Raw genomic sequence first — 17,234 nt, forward strand, 5'->3', positions numbered from 1 at the left:
GGCTCCTAATCCCACACAGAGCACCCTCCTGGGATGGCACAGGGGGCTCAGGTGGACACCCATCCAGCTCATCCTACGTCACCCCCGCAGTGAATGTCACAACTCCTCGGACCGCATCAAAGTGCGAGTCTGGGACGAGGATGATGACATCAAATCCCGGGTGAAGCAGCGGTTCAAGAGGGAGTCTGATGACTTCCTGGGGCAGACGATCATCGAGGTGCGGACGCTCAGCGGCGAGATGGATGTGTGGTACAACCTGGGTGAGCGCGGGCGGGTCCTGCAGGGGTGCAGGGTGGGGGTTCGGGAGCCAGCCAGGCCGTTGATACAGTCTCAGGAGGAATAGCGTCCAAAGAGCCCAATCTGATGGGGGAGACAGGGTTTGTGAACTTGCACTGATGGAGAAAGAGGGGCATTGGCCTGATGAGTGATGACAGTGTCTATGAGCTCAGTCTGAGGGACAGGGAAGATTCAAGATAGCAGGGATTCAAGAATCTCTTAGTTCAGGATAGACAAGAAGAGGATCTAGGTATACCAATCTGATGGGGAGGCAGGAAGCAAGACTTGAGGAGAGAGAAACAGATCAGGAACTCTGAATAGACATCCCAGAGGATTCATGGACCACATGGTCTTCAACCTCCACTACTCTGAGGCCAGAAGAACTGGATGGTGCCCAACTCCCAATGTAAACTGCTCTAAAAGGGATCACAATACAGGATCCGGTACAGAATGGGAGGGAAATGGGAAACAAAACTCGAAATCACAAAGATGACCAGCCTTGTTGGTCTAAGAGAGACCTGTGGAACCCCCATCTTCAAGAGCCCTTTGAGCCTAAATTGAAACTCACCTCTGTGACTCAATTTGCAGCCAAATAATAGCTGAATAATAACACCAATAATAACACCAAAGAGGTGTTTGTTGCTTAGAAAAATCAATAATACAAGATCAAAAGGGTAGACTTTGTCCAGGGAGAAAGCTTAGGAAGCAGAACAAGACAGAATAGAAGGGTGAAAGGATGTGAGCATCCCAGGGAAGAAATGGAAAGAGTGCTATTCCAGTGTGTTATTGTTGTGTGCTGTAGAGTCAGAACTGATCCATAGCTGACCCTCCAGTGGGTTTTCAGAGGCAGTTAATCACACAGGAGGAGATTGCCCATCCTTCTCCTATGGAGTAGCTGGTGGCCTCAAACCACATGCCTTCAGGACTGCAGTGTATCTTCTTGTCACTAGGCCACCAGAGCTCCCTACATTACAATGTAGAGACTATAATTAATGTCATAAAACAAAATTTGTATGGATGATTGAAGGGAAAATCAAGTGTTCTTTAAACTTCTTTCCAAGTGTAATAATAATAGATTGGATGATAAAGAGTCCTTATCTTTCAAAGATAGGTAGTGTAATAATAATAATAATAAAAAAGGAAAGAAAACATAGACCCTAGAACTTAATTTGAGTCAAGAAGCAAAATTTAAAATTCAAGTTTGAGGAGAAACAAGGTATACAGAATTCTAATCCAAGGAGTCCGAGGAGTAGGGAGCTCTGGTGGCCTAGAGCTACGCTGCAATCCTGAAGGCACGAGGTTCAAATCCACCAGTTGCTGTCTGAGAGAAGGATGGGCAATGTCTTCTAGTGAAACTTACTGCCTCTGGAAACCTGCTGGCCAGTCAGCTACGAGTCAGTTCCGAAGTGACATCAGTACACCGCCACCACAACAGTCCAGCAGCAAGATGTACAAGATTAGGGAACCAAATTGAGCCAAAGTATCCAGCATTAATATCAGGGAATCTGGATAGGAGACACACATATACATACATTAAACTGCTAGTATGAGAGGCTGTTAAGTCACTTCTGGCCCATGACTATCCCATGTGTGTCAATGAACTGTGCTCCTTAGCAGTGTTTCATAGCTGTGATCTTTCAGAAATAATGTCCAGGCCTTTCTTCCAAAGTACCTCTGGGTGAAATTGAACTTCCAAGCTTGTGGCTAGCAACCAAGCACATTTACCATTCACCTCACCCAGGAACACATTAAAATAACGCAAGGGATTTGGGGGAGTTCTGCCTTTCATGCTGCCATCCTCTCTGCACTGCAGACAAGCGGACTGACAAGTCGGCTGTGTCGGGTGCCATCCGGCTACACATCAGTGTGGAGATCAAAGGCGAGGAGAAGGTGGCCCCCTACCATGTCCAGTACACCTGTCTGCATGAGGTGAGGCCCACTGTGATCTCCCACACTGCCTCCCACTCATCATTCCTGCCTGCCTCAGCTCCACCTTCTTCTCTTCAGCCCTCCTGGGTTCCTAGGATCATTCCTCATACCATTCTCTCCGTATTAAAAACTTCTTCCACTCATCAAAGCCCAGGTTCAAGGTCCCCTCTCCTTGGAAATTCTCCTTGACCTTATAGCCAAATTCTCATTACCTAGCTCCAGGGGTTTCCATCCTTTCCAGTCTCAACATTTGGGGACAGGATTTGTCTTTGACGCTTGTGTCTTCATCTGTCTCTTCCAGCTGCCTAGAGTTTCCTGGAGAGAACTCCAATCCTAATACTCAGTTTGTTGGATTAATGAATTATTCAGCTGACGAATGAATGATGAGTAGATGAATGTGTGGATGGATGAGTCTATGGATGGATAGATGTGTTAATGGAGAGATGTATAGACATGGTTTATGGATGGGTGATGAATGGGTGGAAGTAAGATCAAGTGAAGCTAGATGAAAGAACAGATAGATGTGTAGTTAAAATGTGGGAAAGACAGCTGAGTGGGTGGGTGAATCTTGGTGTAAATGGATGGATGAATAGAAAGACAGACAGATGGGTGCTTAATGGATGAGTGAATCAATGTATAACAGCTGAGTGATTGGGTAGAACAATGAAATGCTGGGTAAGTGGATTAAGTTGAATGGAGTGAATGGCTTTGTGGTTAAATTATCAGAAGGAAGGACAAGTAAATGGATAGATTTTAAAGTGGATGGATGGATGGATGGATGGATGGGCAAGTAGATGATGGATGATGGCAAACAGATGGATAAGTGAGTGAGTGGCGCAAATGAATAGATGGGTGAATGAACAGGCAGGCAGATGAGTGGAATAGATAAAAGAAAATATTAGAAAGGATAAATGAAGAGAAGTTTAGAATAGTTGAATGGATTAGTGACTAAGTTAGTGGATGGATGCAAACATAGGTGAGTAAATGAATGACTGAGTAAACTTACAGAAGGATGACCTTCTCCAGAGACCTAGAGAGCTCTGACCTCCCTCATGCATGCTTGCACTTTTCATGACACCCTTGTCACCCCCACCCTCACGGCAGAACCTGTTCCACTTCGTGACGGATGTGCAAAACAACGGGGTCGTGAAGATCCCAGACGCCAAAGGTGATGATGCCTGGAAGGTTTACTACGATGAGACGGCCCAGGAGATTGTGGATGAGTTTGCCATGCGCTACGGTGTTGAGTCCATCTACCAAGCCATGACGTAAGGCTGCAGGCTGGGGTGGGCACGAAAGGGCAGTTCTGAAAACTGGAGACAGAGGGGTCGCCAAGTGGACCCTGTCCAGGTTTAGGGACTGAGGGGCTGTTAGGGAGCAGGATCCAGAGAGGAAGAGGATGGGGGAGGATATTACGTAATTCTTGTGTTGATTAGAGAGTACTGGGGGCTAGAGTGACAAGGAAAAGAGAGCAGGACTAGAGACAAGGTCGAGCACCAAGATGGAGAGACAGACAGACAGAAGGATAGAATTGAATAGTTGTTGTTGTTGTTAAGTGCTGTCGAGTCGTAGCTGACTCATAGTGACCCTATGAACGAAAGACCTGAGCACTGTTCATGGAGTTTCCAGAGGCAAGCCGTTTCAGAAGTGGATGCCGCTCCTTCTTCCAAGCTTGTTTTAATCAGGAAGCTCCACCAAACACTGTCCACCACGGGTAACCATTATCGCATTTGACACATCAGTGTCACAGTGTTTAGCATCACAGCAACCACAAGTTACCTCTGTACAGCAATGCACAGACCACCTAGAAGAATGCACTATCCCACCTAGAAGAATGTTTGACAAAAAACCATTTTGAAACAGGCCTGAGGACCACAGATTAAAATCACCCACCTTGGGCTTGGTAGCATAACTTTCTGTCTACTAGGCCAACGTAGCTTTCTCTATGTTGTCCTGGTTGAGGGGTCAAGGGGGGTTGTCTCTCACAGTTGTTGTCTTGGGGATACTTGAGGGGGTGCAGCCATCCTGGTTGGACGCTGAGCCCAGCTTCCTCCTGCCCCCTCCCTCCAGCCACTTTGCCTGCCTCTCTTCCAAGTACATGTGCCCGGGGGTGCCTGCTGTCATGAGCACTCTGCTTGCCAACATTAACGCCTACTACGCACATACCACCGCCTCCACCAACGTGTCTGCCTCTGACCGCTTCGCCGCCTCCAACTTCGGGGTCAGTTTCAGGGGCCAGGAGGACATGGGGAGGGGGAGACCCCATCTTGCTGAGCCTTCATTTTATATCCGGGTCCTCAATCAGGACCTGACTGCCTCTGTGACTTTATATGAGTCATTTCTCTTCTCTAAGCCTCAGTTTACCTCACTCTAGAACGTAAAAAAATGGGACCGGGGCTCAATTCAATGATGGAAATGGTACATTTAGTGTACAGAATGCTCAGCCAAGGCAGCGGCCAGTATTACACTCAACTTCACTGTCTTCTCCTCCAACTGACCTCCTTCCTTCCTGCCTCCTCAGAAAGAGCGCTTTGTGAAACTCCTGGACCAGCTACATAACTCACTGCGGATCGACCTCTCTATGTACCGGGTAAGAGACCCACATGGTAACAGACTCTCCCCTACGTGTGAGTGTGCCAGGAAGAGACAGCTGCCAGGAAGTATGCACATGGGAGGGCCCAGGTTACCAAGAAGAAGGCCTTCTTCAGACACATGCATGTGTATGTGGACGGTACTTCCCCAAGTGCTCTGACCATCCAAGCTGACCCCTGTTTCAAGATGGTCTTGTTGACCCCAATCCACCTCCAGAAACTTGGGCACCCTTGTATTATTGTGAGTTACCGTTGAGTCAAGTCCAGTTCATGGTCACCATATGTAGAACAGGACAAAATGTTGTTTTGTCCTGTGCCATCTTCCTTCATGATCATTGGGGTGCTTGAGTTCATCGTGACCACTGTATTTTTTCAAAGTTTTCAAATGTTGGGCAGTGTATCTCCAGCACTGTATTGACCAACAATCTGATGGGGTCGTACAGCTTTTACTGACTCATTTCAGATTGACAAGCTTTTCTTCCTAGTCTGTCTTAGTGTAGAAGCTTTGCTGAAACCTGTCCTCCAATAATTAGCCTACTGGTATTTGAAATCCTGAAGGAACAGTTTTCAGCATCACAGCAATGTCTCAGCCACCACAGAATGACAAGCTGATAGGCTGTCTCGCAGCCTTCTTCTAAAACCCCATTTCTTCTCTCATTCTCAACAGAATAACTTCCCAGCCAGCAGCCCAGAGAGACTTCAGGACCTCAAATCTACGGTGGACCTTCTCACCAGCATCACCTTCTTTCGAATGAAGGTAGAAAAATCATTAGCTCTTTAAGGAGACTTAATAGGTTCTCTAGGATTCCTACTCAGAACACGTACCATTTCTTTTCTAGCATGGTGTGTATTCCAAGTGACTTTCTGCTTTTCTACTGCAGAACCCCTGGAGCCACTTCCTGGGCATCTCCAGCTCCAGCTGTGCCCACCTATGCCTGTCTCCTTCCTTTCAGGTGCAAGAACTCCAGAGTCCACCCCGAGCCAGCCAGGTGGTGAAGGATTGTGTGAAAGCCTGCCTCAATTCTACCTACGAGTACATATTCAACAACTGTCATGAACTCTACAGCCGCGAGTATCAGACAGACCCGGTGAGGACCCTGGGTGGGGCAGAAGGCACCAGTGGATATCACATGGGCCCTAGTCTACCTCTGCCCCTTCCAAGTGGTTGAGCTGCTCTGAACCTCAGTTTCTTCTTCTGTAAAATGGGGGGGTGGCGTCACAAACCCACATCTCAGTATTAGAAAATTTAGTAAAATATAAGCTTTAGATAAAATATCATTCAGTGCTTTGCACCTGTTACACAATAGGTGCTCAGTAAATTCTGTTTGAATAAAGCTCAGAGTTTGGCAAAATATTGTATACCTTGCATAGAGTTCAATAAGCATTGAGTTGAATGGAATTTCTTTAATACAGTTCAACTCAATTTGAGATCTTTCAATAGGCATTTATCTACTCAATGAGTTGAAGTTGTGAATAAGGTTTCAAGGAACATATTAGGCACACATTGGAAATTTAAAAGGTGATTTTTACAGAGATAGAAGAAACACAGGAGACTGTGAGACTTAGAGATATCCCCTAACTAATTTAGGATTTTGGTGAATTCAGATCTGTTTGTTTTCATTGTGTTTCTTTACATTCAGTTGACTTGACTTTTACATTAGTCATATTTTGTTTAATTAGATTGAAGTGAATTAGATTAGAGGGAGTTAGTTCAACCATAACCAGTTCAGTGTCATTGAACTATGTAGAGATTTACTCATTCTTATTCATTTGACTTAGTTGAATTGGCTTGAATTAGGATGAACTAGATGGATGAGTTACATGGGTTTGTTAGATTCAATTGAACTGGGCTGAGTTTCACTTATTTCTATAGTTTCAGTCAACTCATTGCCATCAAGTCAGAATTAATTCCTCCAGAAAATTTTCAGAGGCTATACCTCTTGACAGAAGGAGACTGCCCATTTTTCTCCCAAAAGCAGACGAGTTCTAAGCACATGACCTTTGGTTGACCTTTGGTGTAACTCCTTACCTATTAGGCCTCCAGGGCTCCCTCCAGTAGAGTTTGTTGTGGTTATTGTTATGTGCCACTGAGTCAAATTGTAACTCATAGTGACCCTGTGAACAACAAATCTGAACCTGGCCCTATCCTGTGCCAAACTCTTTATCTCCAATATACTTGAGCTCATTGTTACAATCACTGTGTCAGTTCATCTTGTTGAGAGTCTATGTTGTCCTACACTGACCCTCCACCTTCTAAGCATGATGTCTTTCTCCTCCTAACAACATGCCCAAAGTATGTAAGATGAAGTTTCACCATCCTTGCTTCCAAAGAGCACCCTCGTTGCACATTCTCCAAGAAATACTAATTAGTAGAGTTTCACATTGATTGACAATTAGGATGAGTTGACTCGAGTGTGTCACGTGGGGTTGAGACAGGTAGAGTTGGATTGAGATGAGTTAGGTTGAGCTGTGTTAGGTTGGGTGTTTAATTCAGATTAGTTTATTTCCATTATTTTTATTTAGGTCGAGGTTAACCTTTGGTGGATTGATTACATACACTCCAACTGAGTGAACTTGTGTTTAATTCAATCCTCTAAAGTTTGCTTCTAATCCATTTAGTGGAAATGACCCCAAGTCCAGTTCCACTGAATTTTCTCTGAAGAAAATAAACTTTTGTTAAGCTACATGGGTTTGATGTGAATGCATCTCAGTTCCCTTTGGTGTAGTGGATTTGGGTATATTTCATTTAAATAAATGCCTTTAATTCCCACTCCATTTTATGCGTTAAATCTAATTATCCTTCAGTGAGCTGCCTTAGTGTGGACTCTGTTTGGGACAGTTCGCATGAGTTCAGTTCCTTTTCATGCAGACTTCCCACCTAAAATGCACACACATTGATGGAACCCCTCCTCACAACCGCTTTCTCTTCATTGACTGAGGCATCTTCCCTTGGAATTCTTGTCATTGACCAATGTCTCAATTTCTTCTTTCAGGCCAAAAAGGGAGAGGTTCCCCCAGAAGAACAGGGCCCCAGCATAAAAAACCTTGACTTCTGGTCCAAGCTAATCACCCTCATAGTGTCCATCATTGAGGAAGACAAGAATTCCTACACTCCCTGCCTCAACCAGTGAGTAATGTGTCTATGTGTTGGATTATCTAAGGCCATCATGCCAATGTCCATACAACTTTGTGTCTTATGTGTACAGATGATCATATCTGATTGCATTGTGTATTCTATGCAAAAGTGTATATAGTTTTATATAGAGTTGTCATCTAGAGGTTTAAGTGTGTATAATTTAGTATAATAGTTTTAAACATGTAATATAATATATTGCATAGTTGTATGGGAATGTGTATAAAACTTTGGCTTGTGGGTTTATGTATCTATAGGAATTTTCTTCTGTGTGTTGTTGTTGTTATGCCGTTGAGTAGTTTGCGACTCATAGTGACCCTATGTACAACAGCCCTAAACACTGCTCTGTCCTGTGCCAATCTCACTATCATCTCCAATACACCAACCTCGATCACCCCAGTCACTGAATCAATCCACCTCATAGAGGGTCTTCCCCTCCGGCGCTGTCTCTCTACCCTCCCAAGCATAATGTCCCTCTCCAAGGGCTGGTCCCTCCTTGCAAAATGTCCAAAGTATGTCAGATGAAGCCTCAGAATCCTTGTTTCCAAGGAACAGCCTGGTTTATCCCTCTCCAGGATGAACCTGTTCATTTTCTTAGCAGTCCATGGTACACTCAATACTCTTCTCCAGCACCACAGCTCAAGGGCATCAATTCTCCTTCTATCTAGTAGCCGAATGATTTATTGTGTTTTCTTACATTTCCCCGAGATGAGTACTAGCTGGAGCTTGTCCAAGTCCATCTAGTGCTCATTCTAGGGTGCTAACATCTGGTTATTTAGATATTTAGGATTTAAGGTCAGGGATTTTAAATTTATGGATGGAAGAGTAGATAAATGAATGGACAGATGGATGGATGAATTAACAGATGGATGGATGGGTAGATGAGATGGATAGATCACTACATGGATGGAGGGTTGAGTATATGGGGGGGGTGAGTGAATAGGTAGCAGAAGGATGAATGGAAAAGAGATTGATAAATATATAGGGATGAATGGATAAATAGATGAATGCATAGATAGATGGGTGAGTGAATGGATGGATAAACAACTAACTAATGAAAGAATTAATGGATGAATGAATAGTTGGTATAAACAAAACATAGTGTCAGACTTCAGGAGGAGAGAGAAGAATCAAACTCAGCATTAGCCTGCTGAGAGTTGAGTCCTATGAGGTGGAAGTCAGACATACCTCCATCTTCCACCTTTTTACCATTTCTCATGTCTGTTCCTTCCGCAGCACTGTCTACTTCTTTTCTGCATTTAATAATTCATTACAGTGATCACAAAGAACTCACAGATCTTACTCACAGGGTTTTTATGAAGTACTAGGTTACAATTTAGGATCAAGATCAACTTAGAAGTAACAGGAATGAGTCAAGATGCAGTTCTTGGATCAGGACAGCTTTTTCTTAACCATATCCATAAGCAGACTTCTCTCTCCAACTCTTGGCTCTAGACTCGTCAATCTTCCCTGCTTGGGAAAGTATTAAAAAGATCTTTAGCTCCTCTGGTAAATGCCCAGAGACAATGCCAGGAAGCCTTCTGCCCTAAAACACTCAGCTCTCTTGCTTCATGAGTCAGTGAACCTAGAAGTCTTGTGCCACTGTCATCTTATGCTATCTCCAGCATTGTTGCTGATATTATGTGCCAGCAAGTCTCCTGCAACTCATAGCAACCCTGCGTACAATAGCTCTGAAGCCTGCCCCATCCTGACTCAGTCTCACTGATTCTGACACACCTATTATCCCCATTACCCCAGTTACTGTGCCAATTCATCACATCTGGGATCTTCCTTTCCTGCTCTGTTCCTCTACCCTTTCAAGATGATATTCATCTCTATGGACTGGTCACTCCTGGCCATGTACGCAAAGTATATGAGATGGAGTTTCAAAATCCTTGCCTCCGAGGAGAAACTTGGTCCCTTTATTTCCCATGTTTGGGAGGTTCTCAGCACAGGGACCCTGAGTCGAAAAGACACACTCTGCTCTTGGCTGTTTTTCTTGATTATCATGGAAGTTTCTGATATTGGCTTCATTTAAACCTTATAGCTTGGTAAAATTAATCAATCCCCTACAAGACGTCTATGCACCTTATTTGCATTAGCAAAAATTGTCCAATTACCTTGGTGAGCTACAAATACCTTATCTGCATACCCTGTTATTGAGCTGATTCAGACTCATAGCAACTCTCCATTGGGTTTCCAAGGCTGTGAGTTTTTACAGGAGACTGCCCATCTTTCTCCCATGGAGCACCTGGTGAGTTTGAGCTGCTGACCTGACAATTAGCAGCCTGACCCATTACACACTACACCACCAGAGTTCTTTATTATTATTATTATTATTATTATTATTATTATTATTATTATTATTATCATTATTATTTTCTAAGACCATGGCTATATGGATCATTTAGAAGCAAGTCACTGCACTGCAGATGGATTAGTGCATAGAATAAGGTGACTAGATGGATGTGTGGATACATTATTGATGACTAGATGATGAACGGTTGTAGAGACAGTTGGAGAGGTGGATGGATGGTTGGGGGCTCAGGGAAAAGTACGGTCTTCAGCTAGAACCCCTCAGCAAGTCAGTGGCTGTGAGAGAACTTGAATATGGCCCCTCCTCTCCTGCCCTGACCCACATTACCCTCTAGTGCAGGTAAGGACAAAGCCTCCCATGCCATCTGGCTTCCATCTCAGAGGTTTCACACTCCTGTGGCTTTCCCCAGATTTCCTCAGGAGCTGAACGTGGGTAAAATCAGCGCCGAAGTGATGTGGAATCTGTTTGCTCAGGACATGAAGTATGCCATGGAAGGTGAGCCCCTGCCCCGCTTTAAGATCCTCCAGCCTGGCTATGGAAGGTACTTAGGCCTCAGTGTCCCCTCCAAGCAGGGAGTATTCGAGACCCTCATGCCTGAGGTCAGATGCCAGCAATGATCAGAGTGGACAGGCTGAGGGCGGCAGACCCTCCAGGCTGCATTCTCCCCTTCTTGTACCACTTCCCACCCCGCCTCTGCCTTCACCAGAGCATGATAAACATCGTCTATGCAAGAGTGCTGACTACATGAACCTCCACTTCAAAGTCAAGTGGCTTTACAACGAATATGTGACGGAGCTTCCCTCATTCAAGGACCGCGTGCCTGAGTACCCTGCGTAAGTCCTGGCCTCCAAGCCCAACCCAGCATTGTTGAAATGCTGGATGAGGTCAAGAGAGGAAGGCGTACTAGGGGTCACACAGGAGCTAGAGAAAGAGGTGGGGCTCAAACTCAGTTTTCTTCACCCCCAGCCATTGGACTGGGGACTTCTATAACCCTATGAACTCCTGTAATTGAAAATGATTGATCATAACAACCGTAACCATGTTAAGTAATCCACCCCAATTTTCCTCGTTTAGTTCATTTGATGATTCTGTGAGATGGGATCATTCTAATTTCCATTGTGTGGAGGAGGAAGCCATTATGCATCATTCATCACCTACTCATCACTTACCCATCCATACAGTCATTCATTCTCCCACCTCTCCAACCATCCACACACGCATCTATCCATCTAGCCACCCATCTCCATCCATCCTAGAGACTGAACAACTGGTCCAAGGTGAAGTCCAGTAAGTGAGGGGGCTAGGCTTTGAATTTGGAATGTCTGGCTCCAGGCTGTGTTGAAGAATGAGTGTGAGTTGCAAATTACTAAAGACCTACCCCTTGCTCTCATTCACTGCTTAGCTGTGTGGTGGGAGAGATGCTCTTCTCCCATGTGGGAAAGGAGACATCAGAGAGCAAGCCACCTTGCCTACGGTTAAGACTGGGTGTATCTGAACTAGGATTCCTGCAAGGCTGAGCTCTGTTCTGACAGGGGCTGCTCTATCTTTTTCACGACTGAAGACCTTGAGGCTTGGTGGGAGAGGGGAATAAGCGAGAAGTCACTCCAAGCCACAGGATTAATGAAGAGGCAGAGCAGGACAGGAGTGAAGATAGCCTCCAGGGCCATCCAGTGCTGGGTCAGAACCAGACAGGGCAGAGGGTGAGGGGATGAGAAGTGGCAGGGCCCCACCTGATTCTTCTATTTCAGGTGGTTTGAGCCCTTTGTCATCCAGTGGCTCGATGAGAATGAGGAAGTATCCCGGGATTTCCTGCATGGAGCCCTGGAGCGAGACAAGAAGGATGGGGTGAGATGCAGACACACGACCAAATTCCTGGCACATTCACAGTGGCCTCATTCCCTCTGGGATCGAACCGGACAGAAAAAATGCCATTGGGAGAGCGTCAGTCTCTGAAAGGGCTCTTCCATGTTTATCTCATTAAGAGTATCAGAGTCTTTTGTTCATTCAACAAACATGGCATTTGAGTTCATCAAGCCTGCCCACCAGGCCTCCAACCCCACCATGTAGGCGTAATGTCTTACTCTAGAGGTTGGGCCTAAGTCAGCCTTGACCTCTGCATTCTTGTCATAGGGTAGTGGGGCTTCAACAGTCTTATTAGTTGCACCTCCAGTCCAGCAGACAATGCAGTCTTTGACTCTGACCTTTTGGATAGCCCCAAGAAGGATGGGAAAGATGGGCACAGGGACATAGTGACGGGAAAGATGGGCACTGGGACATAGTGACGGGAAAGATGGGCACTGGGACATAGTGACGGGAAAGATGGGCACTGGGACACAGCAACTCTGATCCTTCCCATTTCTCTTGGTTTCCTCCCCACTGTAGTTCCAGCAAACCTCAGAGCATGCCCTTTTCTCCTGCTCCGTGGTGGATGTCTTCTCCCAGCTCAATCAGAGCTTTGAGATCATCAAGAAACTCGAGTGTCCTGATCCCCAGATTGTGGGGCACTACATGAGACGCTTTGCCAAGGTGTGGGAGTGGGGGTCAAGGATGGAGTTGGGAATGAGGTTGAGTTTGAGGTTGAGGTCAGGACCAGGGCTGGAGTTGAGATTGGTGGGTTGAGCATGAGTTCAAGTCAGGGCTGAGATGATGGTCAGAGTTAGGGTTGAGGTGAGGGTTGCGGTTAGCACTGTAATTTTGAGGCTGAAGTTGAGGTTGAAATTTCAATTGAGGTTGGAGTCAGGGTTGAGTTTAAAGTTGGCATTGACAATGTCTTTGAGGTTATTTGGTGATATTGAATTTGGAGTTGACTTGGAGTTTCAGTTAGAACTGGGGCTGTAGTTGAAGCTAAAATTGGAGTTGAGACAGGTTGGGATGAAGTAGGGGTGTACAGTATCATTGACGTTGGACTTGGGGTTGATTTAAAGTTGGTTGCCATTAAGCTTTCTGTTAAAATTAGAGTTGCGGTTAAAGTTAGAATTGAATTTGAGGCTGGGATTTAGAGTTGATATTAAGGTGGTTTGGCACTAAGGTGAGAATGTATCTTGAGATTTACCTGATTTAGATGCATCTTGGAGTGAATCTGAGGACTTATCAGACTAGATTAAGTTTGAGGTTGATTAGATTAGCTGTAGGCTGGGTTGAAGTTATAGATTACAGCTAGGAACTGAAATTAGATCACAGATCAGGTAAAATTTATGATTGAGGCTAGGCTAATAAATGACTGGTTATTCTGAAATAGAGTTAGCTTCATATAAAATAATTTTCCTCACTTGGTAGTATGAGCGGGTCAGACATGGACCTCCGTGATCATCCTCAGTAGACAATTTATCTGGGTCGTTGAGCTGTTTCACGTGGTATCAGGGGCTCCTGTTCGTCTCTACCCTCATTAGGAGCTTTTTGTGGGATTTGGTGACATGGTGTCGCCCTGGGCCCAGCCTTTCCTCCCACCCACTCTCTGTCCCCCCACTTTGTCGTTCGCAGACCATCAGCAATGTCCTCCTCCAGTACGCAGACATCATCTCCAAGGACTTTGCCTCCTACTGCTCCAAGGAGAAGGAGAAAGTGGTGACCTGGGGGGGCCCTGTCCTTTCCAACCCCTGCCTCACTCAGTGACCCCAGGGATCCACCCTTCCCAGGGCACTGACCCTGGGTTTGTGTGTCTGTCTTGATGAGATTGTGTGGATGTAGCTGTGCTTGTTTTCAACCTATGTAGTCTGTGTGTCCAGCTGTATGGGTCTGAGTGTATTAACTGACTTGGTTATGGGAGGTGTGTGTGAGTGCGTGTACACACATGCGTGCATGTCTGGAGTGTTCTGTGAACGTGCGTGTCGATGTGAGAAAATTATGCCTTCAGTTTGTCATCTTCAACCTCAATTCCAACATCGATGCCCTCACCAACTCTCACCCCAACCTCAAATTCAATTCCAGCCTCTACCCTAGCCCTGCTTCCAACATTGATCCCCTTGCCAGCTGATGTCAGCCTCCTCCCTGATCCTGACTCCAGTCCCCACTTCACCTCCAAACCCAACTTTTAACCCCAGCTTCCTCTTCAATCTCAACCCAATCTCAGTGCCACCGCCAAGGCCACGCCTGAACGCAACCTCAACTCCAACCTCACTATCAATCCCAGGGTCAATCTCCACCTCAGTCCTAACCCTAATCCTATGCCTAACTCTGACCAGTTTTGTGAATGGAAGTTTAAGGGTGTACGTGCATGAACAGTGTTTTGGGTCTGAGTCTGAGAATGAGAGTCTGACAGTGAATCCCCTTCCTGGTACTCTCAGAAAACCAGTATCTCTCTCCCCTCAACCCACCAGGTCCAGCTCAGATCCCTGTAGAAGGCCCTTTAGTCTCTGTCCCTCTCCCTACCCTCATCCCTAGAAATTCCCCCGTAACCCTAGGAACCTGGGTCCAAGTACTGCCTTCTATTCTCAGACCCCGTTCTATGACCAGCTTCCTCACAACCTGCACCCCAAAACCCTCCTGGGTCCCTGGAAGTGGGTGGGGGAAGCTCTAGAGAGGGTTCTGAATGAAGCCTGACCCCCCCCTCCCGCTTCGTTCCCATTTCCAGCCCTGTATCCTCATGAACAACACGCAGCAGCTCCGAGTTCAGCTCGAGAAAATGTTCGAAGCCATGGGAGGGAAGGAGGTGAGGCTGGGTCCAGGAGGGGCTGGAGATGCTCAAGGGCAAGATCACCATTGCCCCTGTGTCCCTGGACTCCCAGAGCTGCTCCCTCAAATCCAAGCAGGCAGCTTGATCGTCTAGGCCTCAGTTTTCTCTCTAGCCCCATGGGTTCCTTCTTCCTGGGCTAAAGGAGAAAATGCCCAGGAATATGGACGCTCCATAAACCCGACCCGATGCGCCTCCTCCCTCCTCAGCTGGATGCCGAGGCCAGTGACATTTTGAAAGAGCTTCAGGTGAAACTCAACAATGTCTTGGATGAGCTCAGCCGAGTGTTTGCTACCAGGTGAGAGCATAGCCAAGGCCTGGAGCAGGGGGAGTGGGCAGCCCTCAGTCCTCTCAGCCTGAGACATTTGCAAGTGTAGTGTAGTGAAGACCTCATGCTCAGAATTAAGATGGGGCCTATGTCAAATCTTGGCTTCATTGCTAATTAGCTGCGGGGCCTAGCATGGATCACGTAGCCTCACTGAGCCGTACATTATTTATCTGTAAAGTAGAGGTGATGACAATAATAGTACCGACGCGTAGGACTGTACTGGCCTAGTGGTAAGAAGTTGCCTGCAACCTCAAAGGCATGCAGTTTGAATCCACCAGCTGCTCCTCGGGAGAAGGTCAAGCATTCTCCTTTGCACAATTTACTGGCTCTGAAAACCCACTGGAGGGTCAGCTCTGGGTCAGTTCTGATTTGACGACACTAACAACAAGAAGTAGGAAAAACAAACAAAAACCCCCCACACACACACCAAAACAACTATGAGATATCATCTCACCCCAGTCAGAATAGCAAAGTTTAACAGAACAGCAAACAACAAAGGCTGGCGAGGTTGTGGAGAAACTGGAACCCTTATTCATAGTTGGTGGGAGTATAAAATGGTGCAACCACTAGGGAAGGCGGTATGGCGCTGTCTCAAAAAGTTGCAAATAGAAATATCATTTGACCCAGCAATTCCACTACTGGGAATATACCCTAAAGAGACCATAACTCCCTTTCAAGCACATATATACACACCCATGTTTATTGTGGCTTTGTTCACAATAGCAAAGAGTTGGAAACAACCTAAGTGCCCATCAACATGCAAAGAGATAGAGAAGCTGTGATATATTCACACAATGGAATACTATGCTGCGTTGAAAAACAAAGAACTCATGCAATATTATTCAAAATGGGTGACCCTGGAGGACATTATGCTGAGTGAAATATCTCAGACACAAAAAGGACAAATAATGCATATAGTGCCACTGCTGTTAGATGGGACTGATATCGGGGTTGGGAGAGACTGAGAAAGATGGAATAAATGATGTATACTGCACTGAAATAGATAGAGAGAAAACTGTTTAAAAGAAATATATGATTAGGCATTATTGTCATGACAGGAGTCCAGAACGAAGGCTGCATAGTGGAGTGGACCTGGGGGGAGGGATTGTAAAATAATGAAAGGATTTTTCTTTTACTTTTCAAAGAGAAGAGCAAACTCAGGGGGAGGGTTGGGCAGGGAGAAAAGTACAACAATGAATGAATGGAAATCCAAAGTCTCTGTAAATTTTCACAAAAATTAATAATAATAAAAAGGGGGGAAACACACACACAAAAAAAACCCAAGAAGTAGGATTGTGAGAAAGAATGAATACAAATGAATGGCTTAGCAGAGTGCCCAGTGGAGGTATAAATGATGCTTTAAACGACTGCCATTAAGTATCACGTCCCCACCTCCTTACTCTGACATCAGCCATGGCTCCCTGCTGCTGGTGATAGAAGGTCAAGGTCCAGAGATCAGGTTCTGTGGTCTTCACCCGGGAGACCAAGGAAGTTCAGTCTAACTTGCTCTTCTCTGTGTCCTCAGCTTCCAGCCACACATTGAGGAGTGTGTCAAGCAGATGGGTGACATCCTCAGCCAGGTGAAAGGCACGGGCAATGTGCCAGCCAGTGCCTGCAGCAGCGTGGCCCAGGATGCTGACAATGTGCTGCAGCCCATCATGGACCTGCTAGACAGCAAGTAAGCCACGATGATGGGTGGGGCTAGAAAGGGAGGGACTGGGGGTGAGGGCTGGGGGTCCTCTGGTTCCTTGGGCGGTGGTTGGTGCTTGGATGGTTTAAGAAGTGGGTAGATAGAGGCATGAATGGATGGATGAATAAGAGATGGAGGAAAGATGGGTAAGTAACTGGAATGATAGTTGGATATTTGTACAGATGAGTGGGTGGTGTTGGATGGATTGATGGATGACATGAGATGAGTAAGTAGATTAAAATGCAAATCCTTAGCAGGATAGATGATAGAATGGATGGATGGATGGATGGATGGATGGATG

At 45.8% G+C, this 17,234-nt stretch overlaps 1 protein-coding gene across 1 annotated transcript in view; it reads left to right on the top strand.

Moving 5' to 3' along the window:
* Nucleotides 1-17,234, top strand: part of UNC13A (unc-13 homolog A (C. elegans)) — a 62,128-nt gene that overhangs the window by 25,584 nt on the left and 19,310 nt on the right. Inside the window, exons 19-34 of the mRNA XM_006898311.1 lie at nucleotides 91-260; nucleotides 2,090-2,205; nucleotides 3,310-3,473; nucleotides 4,276-4,426; nucleotides 4,727-4,795; nucleotides 5,464-5,553; nucleotides 5,750-5,884; nucleotides 7,790-7,923; nucleotides 10,656-10,741; nucleotides 10,953-11,079; nucleotides 11,995-12,091; nucleotides 12,629-12,772; nucleotides 13,727-13,810; nucleotides 14,817-14,894; nucleotides 15,125-15,213; nucleotides 16,769-16,921. Coding sequence (XP_006898373.1) covers nucleotides 91-260; nucleotides 2,090-2,205; nucleotides 3,310-3,473; nucleotides 4,276-4,426; nucleotides 4,727-4,795; nucleotides 5,464-5,553; nucleotides 5,750-5,884; nucleotides 7,790-7,923; nucleotides 10,656-10,741; nucleotides 10,953-11,079; nucleotides 11,995-12,091; nucleotides 12,629-12,772; nucleotides 13,727-13,810; nucleotides 14,817-14,894; nucleotides 15,125-15,213; nucleotides 16,769-16,921 — 1,887 coding nt within the window. The remainder of the gene's footprint in view (nucleotides 1-90; nucleotides 261-2,089; nucleotides 2,206-3,309; nucleotides 3,474-4,275; nucleotides 4,427-4,726; nucleotides 4,796-5,463; nucleotides 5,554-5,749; nucleotides 5,885-7,789; nucleotides 7,924-10,655; nucleotides 10,742-10,952; nucleotides 11,080-11,994; nucleotides 12,092-12,628; nucleotides 12,773-13,726; nucleotides 13,811-14,816; nucleotides 14,895-15,124; nucleotides 15,214-16,768; nucleotides 16,922-17,234) is intronic.

The sequence above is a fragment of the Elephantulus edwardii genome, unplaced genomic scaffold, assembly GCF_000299155.1.
Source record: "Elephantulus edwardii isolate Elephantulus edwardi_28Jun2011 unplaced genomic scaffold, EleEdw1.0 scaffold00226, whole genome shotgun sequence".
Taxonomy (NCBI): domain Eukaryota; kingdom Metazoa; phylum Chordata; class Mammalia; order Macroscelidea; family Macroscelididae; genus Elephantulus; species Elephantulus edwardii.